General features: G+C 54.4%; 1 protein-coding gene and 1 long non-coding RNA gene across 3 annotated transcripts in view; one reads left to right on the top strand and one right to left on the bottom strand.

Moving 5' to 3' along the window:
• IQSEC3 (IQ motif and Sec7 domain ArfGEF 3) overlaps positions 1–22,017 on the bottom strand; it is an 83,928-nt gene that overhangs the window by 23,414 nt on the left and 38,497 nt on the right. The window contains exons 1-4 of one of the 2 annotated variants that reach the window (XM_081593965.1): positions 16,664–17,040; positions 15,579–15,852; positions 7,075–8,189; positions 5,026–5,187 (exon numbers count right to left, since the gene is read on the bottom strand). In XM_081593965.1, coding sequence (XP_081450091.1) covers positions 5,026–5,187; positions 7,075–8,183 — 1,271 coding nt within the window. In that variant the 5' untranslated portion in view covers positions 8,184–8,189; positions 15,579–15,852; positions 16,664–17,040. Of the gene's footprint in view, positions 1–5,025; positions 5,188–7,074; positions 8,190–15,578; positions 15,853–16,663; positions 17,041–22,017 lie in introns of those variants that run through there. The other variant, XM_081593964.1, reaches the window with a different exon arrangement.
• LOC145546633 (uncharacterized) lies at positions 7,669–10,518 on the top strand. Its single transcript, XR_014083086.1, has 3 exons — positions 7,669–7,905; positions 9,822–9,954; positions 10,088–10,518. It is a non-coding gene; the product is annotated as an uncharacterized LOC145546633 (long non-coding RNA).

Below are 22,017 nucleotides of genomic sequence, written 5' to 3'. Positions count from 1 at the left end.
TCTCCTTCCATCCCTCTGAGTGGGGGCAGCAAGTTTTCAGAGCCACACAAAGCCTCCTACCCGTGTCTGTCCCTGGCCTCTCTCCATCCCCCTCCAGACCCCCCAGGGTGGGCATGGGTGCCAGCCTGCTCTCCCCTCGCCCAGTCTCCTCGGGAGCAAGACAATCCATCAGAAGCTACACACAGGCAAAGCCTAGGACCTTTTGGAGTTGACCCTTCCCAGTGAAGAGAGGCCAGTACCTTCCAGCCTGTTGAGTTTGACAGACAATCTGTCTTCATTTCTGAGTGTCCCTGAAGAAGAACAAATCTGTTACATGCTGGCCGACACGTTTCCACGGAAATGAAATAATGAAATCTGACTTAAACGTCCTACTCCAGTATCTAACAGAGAATGGAGTAGATGCAATGCAAGAAGGAATCCCCTGGGGAAACTTTCTCCCCCACCCTGCCTCCCGGGACTGCTCAGCCCCCAAAACCGCCCTTCCCGCATCTCCGTGGAAGGGACAGACGCCGTCCACGTGTGCGGCGATCACGCGGGCCAGGAAGGAGGCCGTGAGACCCGCACGCAACAGCACCCCATCCGCTGGCCTTCAAACCTGCTGAAGCGAACACTTTAGGAAGGAAATAGAGCAGAGCTAAATTTCCCAGCCATGTGAAAACAGAGAGGGAAGCGCTTTCAGCCCCCCAAGAATTCCAACCCCACTGCCCTCCGGTTCCCACTGCCCTTCCTTCTCAGCACCAGAGAGGGGCTTCCTCCAGGCTCGGGCGGCCCCTCCCTTCCCCATCTGTGGACTGAGACCTGCCCTGAGGAGTGTGAGGTTTCCCTGTGTTGGGGGAGGGGCCATGGGGGTGGGGGGAGGGACGAGGGGGGTCTAATGCCCTGGGCGTTTTTTAATGCCCTGTGCTTTTAAATAGAAAATACAGTAACAGAAATAGCTGACATTTTAAAAGAATTTACTAAGCATCAGGCACTGAGTTAAGCACTTCATATCCATTTTAAAATTTAATTCATATGACTGGTTCTATTATCCCCATTTGACAAATGACAAACTTGAGGCTGGTTTCTCCTAAAAAAAAAAGAGAGAGCCAAAACCAAAACCTTCAGGTAAACACTGGAATGGACATGGCCCTTTGAGCTCAGAATGACTTCTATTATTATTCAGTAAAGCCTGGTTGGACACATTCCTTATTGGAATGGGGCTTCCATGGACTAGCACAGAAAGGGATGAAAAGAGAGGTCAGCTTTTAACAGCACCGAGGGCCTGATTCTGGAGGCAAATATCACCACCTCTGTGATGCTCAAATGCAGATCAGCATGAGGGGCAGATTCTGTCTGGTGCATGGCCCCTCCTCTCACCCTGTCTGCCCTCCTCCCAGGCCCTCTCCCTCCTGGAGACCTTTCCCCGCCTCTCCCTTTCCTGTCTGGCTGTATCTTGGAGAGTGTGGTGGCTTGGGCTGTCTCAGTCTCCAAGGGGAGGGGTGATTTATGTCTTTTATTCAGCAAACAGCTTTGTACGGAATGGATGCGACAGGCTGAATGTCACGGGTGGGGGCGGGGCGCAGTGCGGAATCCCAATGAAGCCTTCCCGGCCCGGAAAAAACAGCACTGGGTGACTGTCACTGGTGTGTTTCCTCCGGTGGGGGGAAGGAAGGGGCAAGCGATGCTGGCTTGAGCGGCAGGGAGATGCCAGAACTCCCAGTGCCTGGCTGCCCCGCCAGTGCCTGCCTCTTCCTGCCTCTCCATCCTCTTTGGGCACCTCGCAGGGGACAAACCAGGCATCCGGGTGATGCAGACTTGGGGGAGGAGCTGCCACGTGCAGGCTGAGTGTGCCAGGGCCTTGGAGCCCAGGGCCTGCGTGGCTGCAGAGCAAAGCACTTGGGGTGGGGGGCATTCACCGGGGCAGAATCCGGGCTCGGCTCTGCCCTCCACCCTCCCCAAGCCCACAGTGCCCACTGGAGGCTCCTGGGCCCCTTGCCTCTTTTTCCATGTTCCTCCTCTCATCTCTCCCCGTTGACACCTGGGTCTGTATCTTTCCTGAAGCCATTCTGTTCCTTCCCCCTTCTATATACATACACAGATGTACACACATGGGATACCCAGTTCAGCCCTGGTTCCCTACATACAGTAGGCATTCAATATTTGGTGAATGAGTGGTGAATGGCCATCCTGTTCTCCTGAATGCCGCTCTGGGTGGCTCTGGCATGGTGACAAAGCATGCTTTAGGGCAGAAGATTTTGCATGATGCCAGGGTGTTACAAACGCACTAAGGACTGGGGAAAATGATAGATTTACCGCTGGTGCTGGAGGGACCTGAGCTCACACAGCCCAGCCCACCCTCTCTGCAGGTGAGGAAGCTGAGGCCTGGAGCAGAAGTGATGTGCAAAAGCTCCAGAGCCTGTTAGAAGCAGAGCAGGAGTCAGAGCTGGGGTCTCAGGTCCAGCCACTTCTCCTCTCTCCCCCACCGCCCCCTCATCTAAGCCTGAGACCGTCCAGCCGCCAGCCCAGTCCCCAGCCCTGTGCCCCTCCCGCACAGCGGCTGGTCTTTGTCTCCAGCCCACACACTCAGTCTCCCGGGGAGGATGGGCAATTAAGTTTTCACTGTGCTGCTCAGCACAACCTGGGCTGGAGAAAAACCATGTGTTCCCTGAAGTGCAGGCCGGGGATGGAGGGGGGGCGCTGGTTGGGAGGACTGGGGATTGGGAAGCAGGTTAGAATTCCGGGGCCAGGCCACACGGGAACTGGAAAGGTGGAAGAGAACAGACAAGGCAGTCAGGGCCTGGAAGTGAGGCTGCCACCCCTGCCTCGGAGCAGAGGACAAAGCCGGGTCGCCCCTGGGTCGTGGGCCAGCTGGAAAGAATGAAGCCATCGGACGCAGCAGCTCCACTCGCTCACTGGTGGAAAGGGGACAAAGGCAAATGAAGAGGCCAGAGAGGTGAACCAGAGGAAAAATAGGAGAGGAGAGAGACAGGAAACTGGCTCTTTCTCCTCTTGCACAGTTCCTCAAAGTGTCCCCTCAGGGGGAAGAAAAGCATGTGCATTTGTGGGTCTGGGCACTGGGAGGGACAGCCAACTGTCCAAAGCCACCGAGTCAGAGACAGGAGTGGGCCATCAGGGATCTCAAGGCCCCTCGGATGGGTCCCAGCTCCCTCTCTTCCAACTGCACTCAGGTAAAAACTACCCCATGGATTTAGGAAGGTGACAGAGATTCCTAAGGACAGCTGACCTCCCCTCATAGCCCAACCCCTCCACCCTCTGGGTATGGAAACACAGGCCATGGCCGGAGGGCAGGGGCTGTCCCAAGACACAGCACCAAGGCTGCTCCACAAACAGAAGCCAGGTCGGGACTTCCCTGGGGGTCCAGTGGCTAAGACTCGGAGCCCCCAATGCAGAGAGCCAGGGTTCGATCCCTAGTCAGGGAACTATATTCCGTATGCTGCAACTAAGTGTTCACATGAAATGAAGTGAAGTGAAAGTCGCTAAGTCATGTCCAACTCTTTGCAACCCCATGGACTATACATACAGTCCATGGAATTCTCCAGGCCAGAATATTGGAGTGGGTAGCCTTTCCTTTCTCCACGGGATCTTCCCAAGCCAGGGATCGAACCCAGGTCTCCTGCATTGCAGGTGGATTCTTTACCAGCTGAGCCACCAGGGAAGCCCAAGAGTTCACATGCCAAAACTAAAGATCTTGCATGCCACGACTAAGATCCAGCACAGCCAAATAAATAAATGTTTCTTTAAAAAAAAAGAAGCCAGGTCTCTAGCTCCCACCCCAGGGATACTGACAGTGACCCTCTTGCTTCTAAACCTGGAGCAGGAGCCCTGGCCCTCTGTGGTGGGCCTTTGCTGCTCCAAGAGCAAGTACAGGAGGAGGGGGTTCTCCCAGGACCCCTGAGGAAACACTTCTGCTGAGTGTGCCCAAGGACAAGGGGGTGGGAGAGAAGTGGGGAGGGCTCCCTACAGAGGGGTGACTTTGGAGAGAAAGTGAGCACAGGGAGCCAGTGGAAGAGAGGAGGAGCGTGGAGAGAGTCAGGAGGGGAGGTAGGGGTCCGGGGCAGACTTCACAGGACCTCACCCCCTCTTTGGAGAGGCGAGGTGGCTCCAAGGTCCTGCTCCTGAGCCCCAGGGAACCTGCCCCTGCCATGAGGCTCACCTACCTAATCCACTGCATCACACCCATGAAGTTGAGCTCCAACCAAGGCAGCCTCCTCACTCCCCCCACCAAATACTTCATCTATTGGACTTTAAAACAATTTTTTGATTATGTGATCTTGGTGGTCAATCTATCTTTACACAATCGTAGTTTCTGGTGGCTCAGTGGTAAAGAATCTGCCTGCCAAGCAGAAGATGTGGGTTCGATCCCTGGGTTGGGAAGATCCCCTGGAGAAGAGAATGGCAACCCACTCCAGTATTCTTGCCTGGAAAATCCCATGGACAGAGGAGGCTGGCGGGCTACAGTCCATGGGATCTCAAAAGAGTCGGACATGACTTAACGACTACATAACAACAAACGTAATTTCTGGCTCTAAAAACCCTAACCCTTTCCTTTCCTGCCTCATGGTTCCTCCACGATATGAAGCAGACGCTCAGGGGCTGGGGGACTGGACAGGCAGTAGGTGGTGCTGAGGGGTCAGTCCCCCAGGCGGTGATGGCCCCAGCACTGACACAGCCCTCTTCCAGTTGCACTCTCTTGCCTTTTGGTCTCCCTGGACCCTTTTTGTGCTAGCCCCACCCCCAGCACCATCCTCATCCCCAGTGCCAGTGGGAGGAGCACCCTGGCTCAGTAAGCTGCAGGATAACTGGAGAGGAAGCGGGTGATTTGCTAAGGATCATGGGGATTCTGGCTCCTTTGACCAATCAGGAAGCCCCTAGGACTGGAGCCAGGACTTCTGGGAATTCACCTAGACTTCAGAGGTCCTGTCTTGCCCCATGTCCTTTCCTAGCTGATGTCCCAGGCCACCCAGGAGATCCTGGACTGTAGGGTGGGCTAGGAGGGCGGGGCGGAGCCCGGAGGTGGGCACTCACTCCAGCACATCGCGGTTGAACTGCTTCTTGCTGTTGCCCAGGAACTCGCCGATCATCTGGCGGCTCAGGCCCTTACGCTGGAGCAGGAAATGGGCCACTCCAATGGGGGTGTCGGGAATGAAGCCTCGAGAGATCAAGAACTGGATGCCCTTGTCTGGGTTTCTGGGGTGGGGTGGGGAAAAGAAGTAGAGAGTGAGGCAAGATGGTCTGTGACTCCTTTCCTCCCTTTCTTCCAGCCCAGGGAACCCACAGAAGTGCCCAGAGGTCCCCAGGTGGAATTCCCAGGAAATGTCACTATTCCTTCCACTTCAGAGGGCCTCTCTTTCCAAAGCCTCTCTCCGCTCATGCTTCTGAACCTCCCCACCCAGGATAGAGGATGGTGTGGGGCTGGGGAGGGCTGATCAAAGTGGGCTCCAGAGCAGGTGGAGGGGCATCCTTTCTGTCTTCAAGCCTCAGTCCCACTGGATCTGATCTTCAGGCCCCCAAGCTCTCCTCTCACCTGTACCCTGCTTTCTCTACTCAGGATCCACGCTGGAACTGGGAGGAGGGTGGATTGGGACACAGAGGTGGATCTCCTACCACATCCCTCTTCCCTGTGCATTGTAGACACAAGAAAGACCCTGCTCCCCAGGGATTACTTTCCTAGGCTGGAGTCTCTGTGCATGGGAGTGGGTGTGGGTGCTGTGATTTAAGGTAAATGTGCTCCCGGCCTGGTCTGCAAATCCCTGCTGCTCCCTGAGCTGGGTCTTACTGGTTCAGGAGAAGATAAGGACAGAAATAGAGGGTAAGCCTTTAGACCCGTTTATAGCAGGCTGACATTTTCAGGACAACCAAGAATGTGACTGTTTTTCTAGCAACTCACGTTTATTGAATTTTACAAAAGTATCAGCCCACGACATACTGAGTAAAAACCCAAGCTGATCCTTCAGTACACATCATTTGAGAAGCACTGCCTTGCGGGGTCCAGGCATCTGTGTAGGCCTGGGGAGGCAGGGCTGAGGCTACGCTCATCCTGGTGGCTGCCTGATATAGAAGAGCACTGGGCTGGTTATCGGGCAAATATGACTTCACTCAGCTATGCCGCTTACTAGCTGCTTCACAGCACTCAGCTCACCTCACTGTGTGAGCCCGATTCCTGTTCTATAAAATAGCATAATAATACCGTCTCTAAAAATTTGAAGTTTGCAAACATTTTATCACAGGCAAGCTATTGAATATAAGCTTGAGGCCAGAGGATGTGTGTTGCTCATCTATGCGGTTTCTGGACTAAGCACTCCAAAAACCATTGCGGAATGAGTAAACGAACACACAGGTGAATGGTTTCTGCTTAGTTCTCACTGACTAGTGGGAGAAATGCCGTGTTTTCCAGTTCAGGTCTATGAAGGAAGGGGTGAGTGGAGGGTGGAGATGAGTAGGTGTACTTGAAATCTCCCTAGAACGTATGTGTGTGTTTCCTCTGCTTGCCACCAGCTGTATACCTCTTGGTAGCAAGGAAAGTCTGGCTGGGGGCTCTGAGCTATAGCGGTCATTCATATCTCTGTGTCCATGCCCCTGCTCTCTTCTGCTCCACTTCCACTTGCATCACACTCCCCTCCTGACCCCCCCAACCCGTCTCCTGTTCCTTGCACTAGGTCTCTGCTCCCCTGACCTTTCCTCCTTTCATCACTGTCTCTCTTCTCCCATCATCAACCCCATGGGGCTGATGTTCCCCATTTCCCCAACTTCATGTCCCACCTGAGTGATTTCTGCTCCATCCTTATATTATTTACTTAATACTGCATTTTCTTGTAAATTCTCTCACTTTTCAAAGCCTTGCTTCTTCCCAGCAGTACTAGTCAAAGCATAGGTTTGAGGTGTTTTAGCCCTAGTCCTTAAAGTAAATTCATACCAATGGAAAATAAAACGTGTGTCCCCACACAGTATCTCAAGGAGCAGGTGTGGCCCCCAGGCCCCCAGGGGAGGCCCCTGGGCCTGTGGTCTATTCCCAGGAACCTTGCTCATCAGTAAATGCAGGTGCCCCTTTTCCCCCCATCCCCCACCCCAACTTACATGTTGAAGAGGTTGAGGCCGATGCGGTACAGCCGTTTGCGCAGGGTGTCGGTGGATAGCGTGGGTGACTTGCAGCTCGCTGGGTTCTCGCAGTGGTAGCGTGGCAAGCTCAGGATCATGGCCTGTAGGGCCTCCTTGGAGGCCGAGGCCGACGCTTCGGAGCCCGACTTGGCTGATTTGGTGGACGTGCTGCTGCTGCTCAGCTGCTCCGAGTTGTCCCCGGCCTCGAGTTCGGCCTTGGTCCCTTTCGCCGTCTCCTCCGTCTCCTCCTCTTCTTCCTCCTCCACCGCTGGCCCCGCGGCCAGGGACGAGCTGGCGCACAGGGCCCCGCCGGCCTTCACCTCTGCGCTCGGGTCCTCAGCGGGCGCAGCCCCCTGGCCGGCACTGGGGGCCTTGGGGCCCTCCGGGGCCTCCTGTGCCCTGGCCTCGCCCTCCTCAGCCTTAACCACCGTGGAGTCTGTGGGGACGGGGGCTGTCTGCGCGCCCAGGCAGTTGGCCACCGATAGGGCCGTGGAGGAGGAGACAGAGATGTTCTGGCTGGCGATCTGCACTGTGACGTCCCGGAAGGCCATCATGAGGGTGCTGCCGTGGCCCTGGGGCGAACTAGGGGGCTCAGCGGGCTCGGCCCCGGCCCCCGGGGAGGCACCTTCGGGCTCCCGCGCCTCGCCCTCCAGGCCCGGCAGTCCCGCGCCCGCGCGCAGGGCCCGGTGGATCTGGTAAGCGCTGCTCTCCTGCAGGGAGCACATGGTCTTGAGGCTCCAGGTGCTGAGGGCGTCGTCGATGGACTTGGCCAGGGATTGCACCTGCTCGGTGAAGGAGTCCTCCAGCTCGGTGAGAGTGCCCGCAAAGGTGGGCGGCAGGGAGGGCGAGCGCACCAGCGGCAGCCCCGCGAGGCCGCAGCCCTCCAGGAGGGCCCTCTCGGCCGCCAGGCTCTCAGCTGTGGGCGCACGCGCCTTGCGCAGGGAGATCCGCCGCGGCAGGCGGCTCTCCAAGAGCGAGTTGCGGATCTTCTCGAAGTTCTTACTGAGCTGGTACTGGCGGAAGGCGGTTTGGATAGTGCAAGCGGCGCGCCGGGACACCAGGTGGCCCCCGTACTTGTGTTCTAGCATTTCAATCTGCAGTGAGGACAGAGAGGCGCGGGAGCGCGGTTAGGGAAGGGATGCGACAATGTTTCTAGAGACCGGGGCAAGGTTACCTGGCTAACCCTTGGCGGGAGCCTGGGAAATCACAGCTAGGCGGGCACTGAGGGGCCAAAGTCTGAAAACTCTGTGTGATGGCCTCAAATGCCAGGTTGCTGCCAAGACTCCTAAAGGTGTGGGGTGTAGGATTGGATTCTGGGGTTGGGGATACCCACGGCAAGGGTGGGGCCGTTGCCAATGGTAGGAGGTACTTATTTCCACATATTCGCACATGGAAGTATTTATTGCTGAAATGCATGGTATCTTGAATTTGTATTAAAATACTTCATCAAAAAAAGTGGAAGGGTTAGATGAAACAATATTAATTGGAGCTGGGTGATGGTTAAATGGGAATGTATTATACCATTCTTTCTCTAATCGTGTATATTTTAAATAATAGAAAATTGAAGATTAAATAGAACGGTTAAAAAACATTGCTGCTGCTCCTGTTCACCTTCTTTCTTTCTCAGTATTCATGTCACGAATTGGGGTCGTTTCCTGTTTCTGGGAGGCGCGTAAGAGTTGGGATTGGGGTTTGATCATCTCTGTGTTCCCAGTACCGAGCCCAAGGGCTGGCACATGATAGAGCTCAGTAAATGTGAATTTAGTAAAAAGACAGATGGGTGATGGATGGATATTTCAACAGTGGGAGATCCTCCACTACCATGTTCTTCAATTCAAGTCACTTCTGTTCCCAACAATGGGAGCTGTTCCGATTGAGGCAGGGCTTGGTGGGGCTGTGGGGAGGTGGGGTACGGGGTGCTGCCTCATTCGGGTGGATCTGAACCCAGGAAAACTTCAGGCACTGGCCAGTCTGTCCTCAAGGCCCTTCCTCCTCTCCTCTCAGCCCTCTCCCCTCTCTGTGGTCTTTTCTCTCCTTGGGTGGCTAAGCACTCACTTTTTCTCCCTTATCAAAAATCTCTCCGGGGAAAGGACTAGAAAAACATTCTCCTTTGAGGTGTGAATGACAAAGAGGGGTTAGCAGTGGTTCTTCCTAGACAGTTTTTTTGCATTTAAACAACAGACAAAGACTGGACAAAGGGGATGGGCAAAATGGTGGCACTGTGGTGGGTTCCATCAGTCCTTAGGGAAGCTTAGGAAGTGAAAAAGTATTCCTGGGCTCTGAAACTGTGTCCTGTTGCCAGTCACGCGCTGTACACTCCACTTACAGAGTGACATTCCTGAACTAAAAATCAGGACTGGTGGCTGGGATCGACAGCTCAAGGCAAGACCATTAGCCCTCCAACCTTCCCCAGCATCACGGAGAGGTGGAGTACAGACAGAAAGGCCACATTCCATTCCCCAATACACAGAACCTTTCGATATGCTTCCCAATCTCACCGTAACATTCTCTCAGACTGACGATCTCACCATCTCTTGCCTTCTTTGTAAGCTTTCTTCATCCTCTAGTCCCTTCTACTTGCATTTCCAGCCTCCAGCCCAGCATTGGTCCCTTTCTACCACCCTACAGACCCTCTTAAGTCTCCCGGACTGGATCATGACCCTACTTGACTCCTCCGTTCTGGGGCACTAGTCCATCTCCATCTCTATTTTCCGCTAAACCTGTAGGTGGACTCCTCTACCTCCTGTGCCTCAATCTGCGAGCGAATGCCGAACCACTGGCCAGCCCCATGTGCCCCGACTCCTTGCAGCTGCCTCTTGCTCCCACCAGACTGCTGACTCTCCAAAGGATCACTTCAAGGTGAACTTTAACCACTAAATCCCATCCTCAACTCCCCCCCCCCAATTTTTCTGCAGCTTTGATACTTTATCCCTTGAACTCTGTCCTCAGCCTTCATAACCCAGTCTATCTTGATTTTCCTGTCTCCCTACAGCTCCCGGATCCTGTATTCTAACCACAGGGTCTAACCATGCTAGCGACGAGTCACATGCGTGCCCTCTTCCATTCTCCAGGCACATCTTCATGATTTTCCTATGCTGGACATCTTCCTGACTTCCATGTGGGAAGTCTTTAGAGCAGCCCTGGTAGCTGATAATTAACAGCTAATGAAGAGGGAACTGTCTTGGGCAGAGCCTTCATGGCAACTCTAAATAGATGTCCCTGGGGCTAATATCCTCTCACCTCTTGTCTGAGAACCTCGTCTTCTTCCATCATAACTTCACTGCACTGTGATAGGTGAATGAGCAAGCCCATGGGGAAACACCCAGCCCCAGATCCACCTCTTCCCTGCTGGCTGACCTGGGACACGTTTCTTAACATCTCTGAATCTCATTTTCTTGTCTGTTAAATGAAGCTAATCCTGCTGACTCTGTGAGTTCATTCTGTGGTGAGAATTATTATTTCACATGGTACCTGGCACACAGTAGGTCAAAGCTCAATAAGTGGTAGCAATTTGATGGTGAAGTGATGATTCCGTGACTTTCAAATCTCCATGCCTAGACTCAACCCAAGACCTACATTTGCAACAGCCCATTGTTCCCCTTCCCCGAAAGGAACCGGCTCTCAGTGATATCCTTAGTCACGTCACAGCACCCCAGCTCCAAGGCTGTCTAGTCTGGGGACCTGGCATTTGTCCCTGGGTCCTCCTTTGCCTTATCCCGTGCATCTGTCAAGCACAAAGTCCTATAGCTCCGCCCGTCCATACCTTCTGCCATCACTCCAAACTTTCCACCAGACTGTCACCACGTGGGGCGCCCCGGACTCCCACCTTGGACACTCTGGCAGCCCCCGGTTGCTTCCCTGCTTCCTCCTCCAGCACCATCCACCTTGCGTTACATCCCCCTGAGCAGTGTGCTCAGAGAGCAGGGTAAACACAGGCCTTCCAGTCACTGGAGACCCTTGCCCTAAATCAGTATAAACACCCTATCCTGGGGGGTCTGGGGTTCAGCAGCCTGGCCCCGCCCACCCCGGCCCCTCCTACTACAGGAGGTCCACTGCTCACATGCCAGCCCCACCTCCTGCTCCTGCCAGCACCCCCATATACTGCCCCAGAACTTGCTCAGCCTCCCCACCTCCACATCCCCCTACAACCCCCAACCCCCCACACCCCTCCCCATGCCCTCACCCCCTCTCTACCCTCAGCTCCCACCCTTGCCCTCTCCTCCAGGCAAAAACGTTTCCCCTTTCTTTCAGTGTCCCTCCCCCAGGAAGCCTCCCAGTCCCCCAACCAGAATGGATCTGCCTGACGTGAGCCCCCTGGAGAAGGTTGTCATCTGCTCCTCTGATACTCAGTTTCCCCGCTAATCTTGGTGGTGCTCGTCTAACTCAGGCTCCCCACTTCCCTCCCTCCCCCAGACCCCTCCTAGAGCAGAAACTCCTGGAGGCCCTCATGTGTCCTCATTGTCTCCTCCACTGGTGGCCTCAGCCCAGGGCCTGGCCGGGAGCCACTGCTCGTGAAGGCCTCTGAATTCAGTCCTGGGATCATCACCTTTTGTTCCCACCCACCTTTTGTTCCCTTCATGTCATATAGCTGGCTTCCTCTCATCCCAGCCTCAGGCCTGCTGCCTGCCCCTGGCCCCCAGCCCCCATAGGCAGACATCATTCTCTGTGCCCACTGCCATCCTGACCTGTGACTGGGGCTTCATCAGTGTTTGGACCCTGAACTAAATTCAACCCTCTCCTATGCCCCCAGGGAATGCGGTCCAGGCGGTCTTCTTGGTCTGGGCTTGGAGCCAAAGGCTGCACCACTCCAGCCCCTGCCCCATACATGTTCCCCTTCCCCATACCCACAGGCCTGGGGGACATCCCTCGTCAGCAACATCACCCCAGCCAAGCCCTCTCAGCTGGGATTTTGGACTGGCTGATGGAGCAGGCCAGGCAGGTTGGTGAACTGGGGGAATAAGGATTGTCCGAGATCCCTTTCAGCCCCAAAACTACAGGATGTGAGTGACTCATGAGGACCACAGGAGCAGAATACTAAATCCCAGATCGCAAAAAATCCTGAGATGGAGTCAGGGCCTGACCCAGACTTCATGCCCCTCTCCATCCCCTTAAGGTCACTGAGCTGTTACCTTATCTTCTCACTGCAGGTGCTGTGTCGGGCACCAGAGATATAATGATGGACATCTTTGCCCTGCCTTCAAGGAGAAGTCAAGTAAACAGGAATGGTGATCCAGGGCTGGAGGGCAATGTCAGGGAGTACCTGAGTGCTGTGGGACCACTGAGAAGGGGCCTCCACCATAGCCTTGGGAGAGCTGCTGTGGAGGAGGAAGGTGCAGGGAAGTAAGTCCTAAAGCAAGAAAAGGAGTGAGTGTGGACCAGTGCAGGAGTAGGGGGCAGGGCATAGATATGCTAGCAGTAGAGGCAAAGGGCTATAGGCGGCAACCAAGGCCCAGAGAAGGGAAGGAACTTGTCTGAGGTCACACAGTTCATCTGCAGAACAGAGAGCTGTGGAGTTCCATCTTTTGTAAACATATGCCATGTTTTCAGTCATTCTGCCCCAACTCTTCGATCGCTTTTTGCCAGTATTCTTGCCTGGAGAATCCCATTGTCAGAGGAGCCTGGCGGGCTACAGTCCATGGGGTCAAAAAGAGCCAGACACAACTGAGCGACTAACACTTCCACCCCTAGACTGTGCTTGGCCTGGAGGGCTCCCTGGGCCAGGGGAGGGGGGCCATTCCCCAGGACAGGAGGACCCGGCTGCACCCCTACCAGCCCTCATCTTTCCTGCCCCACTTCTGCCCTCCTGACACGCAAGCCCATCTACTAGAACTACACTCCTTCAACTGAATGGTAATCTCTCTGGGGAGCAGGGAGGGACCATGATTTTTTTCTCTTGGGTATCCCACTCTCTCATTTCTTTGCACATCGAAGTTATTTAAAAAACATTCACTCGATGAGCTCTTACTCTGTCCAAGACCCTCTGCTGGACGCTGGGGGATGGGTGCACAGATGAACAGGAGATGGTCTCTGTCCTCAGGGAACTGAGAGGACGCTCTCATCTGGCCAGCTGACCACCCCATCACACCGTGCCGCTCCAGACAGTCTGCCTCCCGGCCCCTGCTTGGGCATTCCCTACCCCAAAAGCAGGACCTGCTACATTTTTAGCAGCTCTTATTGTTAGTTAAGCTAAAAAAAAAAAAGCAGTTAAAAAGAAAATAAAGCCTTCCTCTCCTATAAGTTTAATGCACTAGTACCACTATTTTTTATTTTATTTTTTAGAAAACTTTTTATTTTTTGGTCCCGGCATGTGGGATCACAGTTCCCTGGGGATCAAACCCATGCCCCCTGCACTGGAAGCAAGGAATCTTAAAGGCTGGACTGCCAGACAAGTACCACTATTTTTACCTGGAATGATAGAAAATAATCTGATCAGCCAATTCACATTCAGCTCTTCCATATTTAAAACTCGTCTTCATGTCTACAATTTCCCCATATGACCTTGTGAATGGGTGTGTGCTAAGTCACTTCAGTCGTGTCCGACTCTTTGCGACCCCACGGATTGTAGCCCCCAGGTCCTCTGTCCTTCGGATTCTCCAGGCAAGAATACTGGAGTGAGTTGCCATGTCTTTCTCCACCATATGACCCCAGCCAATTTGTTTTCTTTTTTAGAAGAACCTCAGAACCTCAGGGTTCTCTTTGTTGCCTCTTAAAAGAAGCCCCTAGAACCAGACAGCCTGACCAGTACCCAGTGTGGGGCTCCAGGCAGCTGCCTCCTTTTTGTTGTTGTTGTTCAGTTGCTCAGTCGTGTCTGGCTCTTAGCGACCGCATGGACTGCAGCACGCCAGGCTCCTCTCACTGGGGGTTTTATCTACACGTCTGTGAAGCCCTCTGGGCCCACTTCTCTGGCAGCGGCTTCACTGGCTGTTGATTTATCTTGAGCTTGTAGTCAACTCAAGCCCTAAAACCTCTCACCCAGGACCAGGCCTGCTGGCTTTATAACAGTGCTGTGGGATTTTCAAAGCTAAGAACAGAACTTGAGATTTTTTTTTTCCCTCTTTCACTTTACATTTTCCATTTAACCACATTTCTGTCCTAATTAGATTTTTTTTTAAAATCTGGGATTCTGTTATCAAGGTATTAGCTGTCCCCTTTCAGCTTTGCATCAGTCCCTTTTCAGAATGGTTGAACAGGGCAGGAGCAAGGACAGTCCCTACTTAATCACCTTGGAATTGGCGCTGATAAAAATAAAAAAAAAACAGTGTTTTTTGATAATTCCATTGGAGAACAACCCACCTGACTATATTGTCAACTAACCCACTTCCTATCCCATCCACATAGGTATCACAGGAGATTTTGTCAAATACCTTACTGAAAGCCCTGTGATGCATCGTGGGCAGCTGGCCCCTGACCCAGGGTAACAGCACAGCTTGGCATCCATGCTCAAAGGAAGGCATGTGTCTGGCTGGGCTCAACTGGGCTCAACCCAGGCTTAGTGACTTCTCTACTAGCTTTGCTTCCAAAACTCACAGTCCATCAGGTTAAGGAATGGTTCTTAAGAACCTACACATTTTAGAGCTAGAAGGGTGATGATTCAAGGTATAATTCCCAGTTTTGCTGATGAGGAAACCAACACCTAGAGTGCTTAAATGGTGTTTCCCAAAGTCACAGAGGAACTAGAACAAGAACACAGGCTGAATCCCACACCTGTGGCTCCGGGCTCAACGCTCTTCCTCAACAAAGCTAAGTCATAAAGTCTGTGTCTAAGCATGTTCACACACACACACATCTCCTTTCAGGTCTCTTAATTTTCCACCAAAACAACTGTGCCATTGTCATTTGAGGGGTGTCAGCGGGGACGCCGTGACTGACTTTCTTTCTTGCTGCTTCACAGAATGGAAGATGGAGACTCAGAACCCCTCAGTGAAGTTTGTTCTCCAACAGGGATCTTCCATTGTTCAGTCGCTAAGTCCTGTCCAACTCTGCAACCCCACGAACTGCAGCACACCAGGCCTCCCTGGTCCTTCACTTGGACTCTCCCAATCTGGGCTAATCCTGGGAATCTTTAGTCTACCTGGAGGACACCACTGTCTTCAAACCTCATTTGAGCCTGTGTGTGCCTGAGCAGGGAGCTTGCCCATTGGGTGGGCAGGTAGGCTGGGCATCTCTCTGGAGCAGGGTTGGGGGTGGGGGCTTCGCCTGCCTCGAAGTATGTGGGCTTCCTGCAGCGGCAAGAGGGGCAGAGCCCTGGACACACTGCCCGTAGGCTTGGTGCTGCACGGGTGACCCCTGCCACTGGTAAGGCTGGTTGCAGGAAGAGCTGGCTGTAGGGAGGGGCAGTTACCCCTTTCAGCTGGGAGAACTAGTGGCCAAGAGATGGGCCTGCAGCAGAGGCGGCCCAGACAGGGACATCCCTGGGACCCTGGTCAGCGCCCAAGTCAGGGCCCTTCACCACCCTTCCCGCCCGCCTCGGAGGCCCTGGGTACCTGTTTATTCTTTAGGTCAAGGGAGATTTCGTAATCGGAGGCGGCAGGGGCGCGGGAGCAGAGCGCTGTCGCCAGGGCAGGCTGCTGCCGGCCAGGGGAGGCCGCGCGGTGGGGGCCGGCCCGCGGGGAGGCGCCCCCCGCCCCCGGCCGCTCCTCCTCCTCCTGCAGCTGCTGGGCTTGAGCCTTCGGGGCGTGGGCACTGGGTCTGCCGGCCACCGCCGCCGCCGCCACGGAGTCCTCCGTGCCCCCACCGGCCTGGGCGCAGGCGCCGTCACTGTGAACGAAAGGCAACGGTGCTCGGTTGGGGGGCGGGGTGAGTGTGGGTACAGCGAGGGGAGCTGGGGCCCTCGGGCAGCTATGGGCCTGTGGAGGGGCTGGTGGGGGCCTCCTGCGGTCCTCATTAGGATGGGACTATCTTGGTGTGCAAAAACTCCAGGCCAAGAGGAGAGCCTGAGCTTGGGGAGGGTCCCAGGGAGGCAGAGAGAGGGGCTCAGGAACTTGCTTAGAGGTAGTATGTGTGCTGTGTTGTGCTTAGTCGCTCAGTCGTGTCCGACTCTTTGTGACCCACATACGGTACTTGCCAGGCTCCTCTGTCCTTGGGGATTCTCCAGGCGAGAAGACTGGAGTGGGTTGCCATGCCCTCCTCCAGGGGATCTTCCCAACCCAGGGATTGAACCCAGGTCTCCCGCATTGCAGGCAGATTCATTGCTGTCTGAGCCGCCAGAGAAGCCCTAAGGGTAGACTACCCGGGTTCCGATCTGGGTCCTGTGTCTTATTAGCTGTGGGGCCCTAAGCGGGTTACTTCACCTCACTTTTCCTCTGTCTCCCCATCTATAAAATGTTCAGTCACTCAGGCATGTCTGACTGTTTGCGACCACATGGACTGCAGCCCTCCAGGCTTCCCTGTCCTCCGCTATCTCCCGGAGCTTACTTAAACACAAGTCCATTGAGTCGGTGATGCCATCCAACCATCTCACCCTCTGTGGTCCCCTTCTCTTGCCTTCCATCTTTCCCAGCATCGAGGTCTTTTCCAATGAGTCTGCTCTTCACATCTTGTATAAAATGGGAATAATAATGGAACCTACCTTACTGGGGTGATGGAAGGCTTAAGTTAGAGAGTTCTTAAGGCAGGGTCTGGCTCCTGCTGCCTGCTTAGTGTGTGTTAACTACCATAGTTATCAGTGGTCTGCTTTCTGGCCAGTAGCTGAGAGGAAGCTGACCCCCGCTGAACCAACTGTCTTTAGACGGCCGAGATGAGGCTGGGGGAAGAGTGATGCTTCTAGATGAAGTTGCTGCCCCTCCTCAACCCCCTTCTCTCTCTGGTGGAACCACGGACAGGAGCCACAGCTGCTGCCCATGTGCCCGCACCCTCCCCCCAAGACGACGCTCAGGCTGCTCCCCGCCTGGCCAGCCTCTGAGTTCTGCCCCTCCCCCAGGCCCCGCGCTGAGCCCTCTCCAGCATGAAGCCTTCCCGGTGGTTCCAGCTCCCAGGCTCCATCTGTGAGAACCCCAGAGGGTCACTACCTGCGTCACAAAGGAGCATCTCAGCTCATGGTGAGAGCTGCAGTGCAGCCCTCACCCACATGGCTTTGGTCAAGTTGCTTTTTCTCTGAGCCCTGGTTTCCCCATCAGTACACGGGAGGCGCTGGTACCTGCCCTACAGGGTCCCTGGGAAGTGGAAAGGAGTCAGCACGTTGAGGGGTTCGTACGGCACCTGGCACAGACTGAGTGCTCCAGAAACGTTAACTTCTCTTTCCCCATCTCTCCGTCCAACCCCATTTCCCACGAGCCTGGGGCTTATATTCTATTTAATCCCCTTCTCCCCGGTTGGTGCTGAGCAAACAATGAGGGCTCCGCAGAAACTTGTTGAAGGATGAATTGAAGAGACCCCAAGACCCCTGGCACAGCCTCTGCGGTGGACAGGGACCCTAAGGTTATCTAGCCCATCCTTCTCATCTCCCTTTTTCACAGATGAGGAGCAGGGGGCCCAGGGAGATGGGCTGGCTCTGGTTGGAGGGCCAGGCAACCTTGGGATTTATTTTTTCCAAGGCTTTGTCCCACGTAAGATGCCCCAAATCGTGCCAGAGGGGCTGCTTCCTTTCACTTCCACCTAACTTTGAAGCCTCCTAGTGCTAAAATAACCAAGGGTGAAGAGTCCTTCTTCATTCAGGTCCTCCCGGCACTCCCCTGCACCCCACCCCCACCCTCAAACATAGAGAAAGAAGAGTTCACTGGCCGCCCTAGCAACAAGGAGCCTGACTCCTTGCCTCTGCATAATTCTTTGCTTTGTCATTTTTCCTGTGGCCACCAATCAAGCTGTATAGTTGGATGAGCTCTAAGTATTGGGTTTTTTCACTGGTATCACCAGGAAGTTCTTTGTAAGATCTAACGTCAACTTTTCTTGAGCTAGAACACGCCCATTCTTCCCGAAGGTCACGTGTGCTGTGCTGGGCTTTGTCACTCAGTCGTGTCAGACTCTTTGTGACTCCCCCAAGGACTGTAGCCCACCAGGCTCCTCCGTCCATGGGATTCTCCAGGCAAGAATACTGGAGTGGGTTGCCATTCCCTTCTCCAGGGATCTTCCCGACTCAGGGATCAAACCCAGGTCTCCTGTATTGCAGGCAGATTCTTTACCATCTGAGCCACCTGGAAACTTTCCTCAAATCTGCTGCACCCCCTCAGACCACCATGCCTGTACCGTCATTTCCTCATGCCTAAAATGCCTTATCCTTTCTCTGCCTTGACAACTCTTTCAGAACTCACTCATTGTTCCAGGAAGAGTCCACTCTCCAATGTGCTCCAATAGTTCTTGGCACTTGCCTCTATTTCATAACTGACCACTTTGTGCCTAAATTATTCACTGATGTGTCTCTCGCCTCCACCAGACAGTGCCATGTACAGCTTTTTATCATAGGTGCTTATCACCTAGGCTGGCTTATAAGACATGTTTAGGAAATGTTAAATGGATAGAGGGATGGAGGGATGGATGGGTGGATGGATGAATGGAGGGATAAATGGATGGGTGAATGGATAGCGTTTAATCTCTCACACTTTCCCAAGAGCAGAGATACTGCAATGAGCTTGGTGATACAGCCCCAGACCCTTCTTCAAGGACTGACTTCCTGTCCAGCCCTGGGGCTGCTGTTGAAGCTTGCCTTCAGCTGTCAGCTCCCCCAGTTCCTTCTGGGATTGTCTGAGCTGCAGTAAGCTCCTGGGCCCAAAGTCATGTTTTCCCCAGGGCAGTCTACATCCAGTGGCCAACAGTGGTTATAAAGGTTCAGCCATGTGATCCAGTCTGGATCTGAGAGGTCATTCTTCCTGCAGAGCTCGCTATGGAATTAGCCCAGGCTCCTAGTGGACATCTGCCACAGGTTAACTTCTCTCCCTGCCCTGCACTATGCTCCTGCCCTCTCCCCATGCATGTTGACCCTAAGCATCCTCTAGTCAACATCCAGCACACTGGACTCAGGGTCTGTTTCCCAGAGACACCAATGAGTGATGAGCACCCGACCAGTGATGGGCACCAAGCTTCGCTTTTTCCTTCCTTTTCCTGTCAGCCAGGATTACCCTGGTCTCCCTGCTCCCAGACCTGTAAAACCTTTCTGGGCTCCAGACATCTTTGATAAAGACTCTGGGCTCTGTTCCCAGAAAACATACGTGCTTTCATATGTGCCGAGTTCTACCTCCACATTCAGAGGCTTTACAGACTCCGTGGATCGAGCTGAAAACACTCTTCTGGGGGGATGGTCATGGGTTTCGTCCATGTGCTGAGGACTGCGCCAAGCACTCAGGGCTGTGCCAAGAGCTGTAGGCAGCTCAGCTCTGGTCATACAGAAAGAAAATGTCAGGGTTCACATTCCACTGGGCTTTCAGACACCGGACACTTTCCCTCAACACTGATGGGTCCTCGCTCACAGGGCAGAAGGCTTGAGTGGAGGGAGCCCCCATTCCTCTGACTCACTGATTTGAAGCAAAATATATTTATTCTGCACCTCAGTTTTCTCATTTGCAAAATGGGGGTGTGAATATCTCCTTTCCAGGAGAGTGATGAAGATGAGGTGTCCTCCTAGGTTGGTGTGCTGGGAAAATGCATCCCTGAGAAGGATGAGGGGGAAGAAAGGGCAGCCTTGCAGCCCCTGCCAGGAGCTGGTCCCGACAGTGGTGTCCCCCTGGGCTCCCAGGCAGACCCTGCCCTCCACCAGGAGCTCAGGGCCCGAGAGCTGTCGAAGAGCCGTGTGAAGGCCTTCCTGGTGGCGCAGTAGATAAGAATCCGCCTGCCAATGCAGGGGACACAGGTTTGAGCCCTGGTCCAGGAAGATCCCACGTGCCATGGAGCAGCTAAGCCTGTGCGCCACAGCTACTGAAGCCCCTGTGCCCTAGAGCCTGCGCTCCACAACAAGAGAAGCCACCGCAATGAGAAGCCCAAGCTCCGCAGCTAGAGAGTAGCCCCTGCTTGCCACAACTAGAGAAAGCCCATGCAAAGCAACCAAGATCCAGAGCAGCCAAAAATTAATTAATTAATTAATAAAAGAGCCTGTGAGGGGGGCGGGGAGGACTTCATGGGAGGGAGCACCAGGCCCATGCTCGTCCCGTCCACTAGAGATTGGCTTGGGTCGTGATCCTGGCACAAAGGCAGAGAAAGGGATGAGAGGAAGCCTGAGGCGTGTTGATGGGGGGTTTGGGGACAGGGTGGGGAGGGAGGGAGGGAGGGCCACTTTCCCCTCCAGGCACTGGCCAGAACAGCAGTTCCTGAGACCCAGGCAGAAGTGTTTTGAAGGCTGGAGGACTCCTTGGGCGGCAAGATTCCCCCAGAGGGCCTGACCAATTGCACTAGATTATTCTGGCTCCGCCAGCCTTTCTGAAAGCCCTTCTGGGACAAAGAAACTAGGCATTTTCCAGACAAAAGCTAACAAAACGCCTCACATCTCAAGATTTTTCAGCCTTTACTAAAACACTCCTTTCTGTCTCTTGCCTGAATCGATAAAGTGATCTTCGATGGTCAGAATAAAGGCCAAGCAAGGGGAGTCAAGTGTCCTTGCAGAGGGAGGGGGTCCCAGACGGTACTGGGGAGGGGTTGCAGTGAATAGAGGGCCAGCGTCTGTAACAAATTCACCCCGTGCTGATTCCAAGCACAGGCTGGAAAATGCCGCCCGAGCTGGTGGAGAGCCCTGGGCCCCAGGCAGGGTCTGACTGCCTCTGCTGGCTGTGCTCGCTGTAACCGTAGGCACATGGCTTCCCTGCACCTTGGATTTCTCGTCATAAGATGGACAGTTTGAGCAAAAGGCTCTGACAACAGGAAGGAAGGAGAGGCCAGCTTCCTCCCTTTCCCTTTCCCTCCAAGGGGCCCGGGCCCACACCCTGCACCTTCACATCCACGCCCCGCCCCGGCCTCCATACCCAGGGGCATGCTGAAGGCCTCCCTGCCTTCCTCTCTGCCCTGACCACTGTCATCCATGCTGGAAGCCGGGGCTCACAGGAGGAGGCCCTGGAGGAGGGTAGCTGGGTCTTCCCTGCTGTCCATTTGCAGAGGTTGCCCTTCCTCCCACGGACCCCGAGAGAGTAAGTTACTCCCTCTCCTGTCCGCTCAGTCGAGACTCCAGGATTTGGCTGCACGACTGTTCCAGAAGGGTCTGGACGGGCTGGTTTGTCTGGAGGGGTTTCCTGTTGAAGGCATCGCAGCCTTCTGGGCCTGTGTCCTCCGCAGACCCAAGCCCACTGTGCCCAGGGAGCCACTCAAGGTGGCCCCCAAGTCCAGCGTGGAAACCATCTCTGCATCATAGCCCACCTCACAGTGGGGTGCCAGCACCTGGTACCTTCTGGGGAGGGGGCTACATCTAGAAGTTTCCTCAGGACACCTCCCACACAGACTCACAGGCTGGGCCACACCAATGATGCAGTTTTATTGCCACTGGAAGCCTAATATTTTTGAGTGTTTTATTTCCTCCCCAATAGGTGTGGATCCAGTAGCAAAATCAAGCTCTCAGGACACCCTCCCAGCTCGCTACCTGACACACCGCATACACTCACAAGCCCAGGCTTCTCTGAGCCCGAGGACACACCTCAGGCTTTCTCACCTCCTGTGTCTGCCCTTCCCCCACCCCCGCAGAAGCTAGTCCCCTGCCCATGTTCTCACCTCACCCACCCCAAGGATGACGCTCCAGAAACACAGACTGCAATCTGTCCTGACATACCCCACAGTCACCTGACAGCTGCACTGAATAGTTGTTGTTTAGTTGCTCGGGCGTGTCCGACTCTTTGCAACCCCATGGACTGTAGCCTCCAGGCTCCTCTGTCTGTGGGATTCTCCAGGCAAGAACACTGGAGTGGGTTGCCATTTCCTTCTCTAGGGGATCTTCCCAACCCAGGGATGGAACCCGGGTCTCCTGCATTGCAGGCAGGTTCTTTACCATCTGAGCCACCAGAGAAGCCCGTGGGTCGT

This window comes from Giraffa tippelskirchi, chromosome 4 (genome assembly GCF_054371585.1).
Source record: "Giraffa tippelskirchi isolate mGirTip1 chromosome 4, T2T-mGirTip1v1.2.pri, whole genome shotgun sequence".
Taxonomy (NCBI): Eukaryota; Metazoa; Chordata; class Mammalia; order Artiodactyla; family Giraffidae; genus Giraffa; species Giraffa tippelskirchi.
This window is presented reverse-complemented; position numbering and strand designations above follow the sequence as displayed.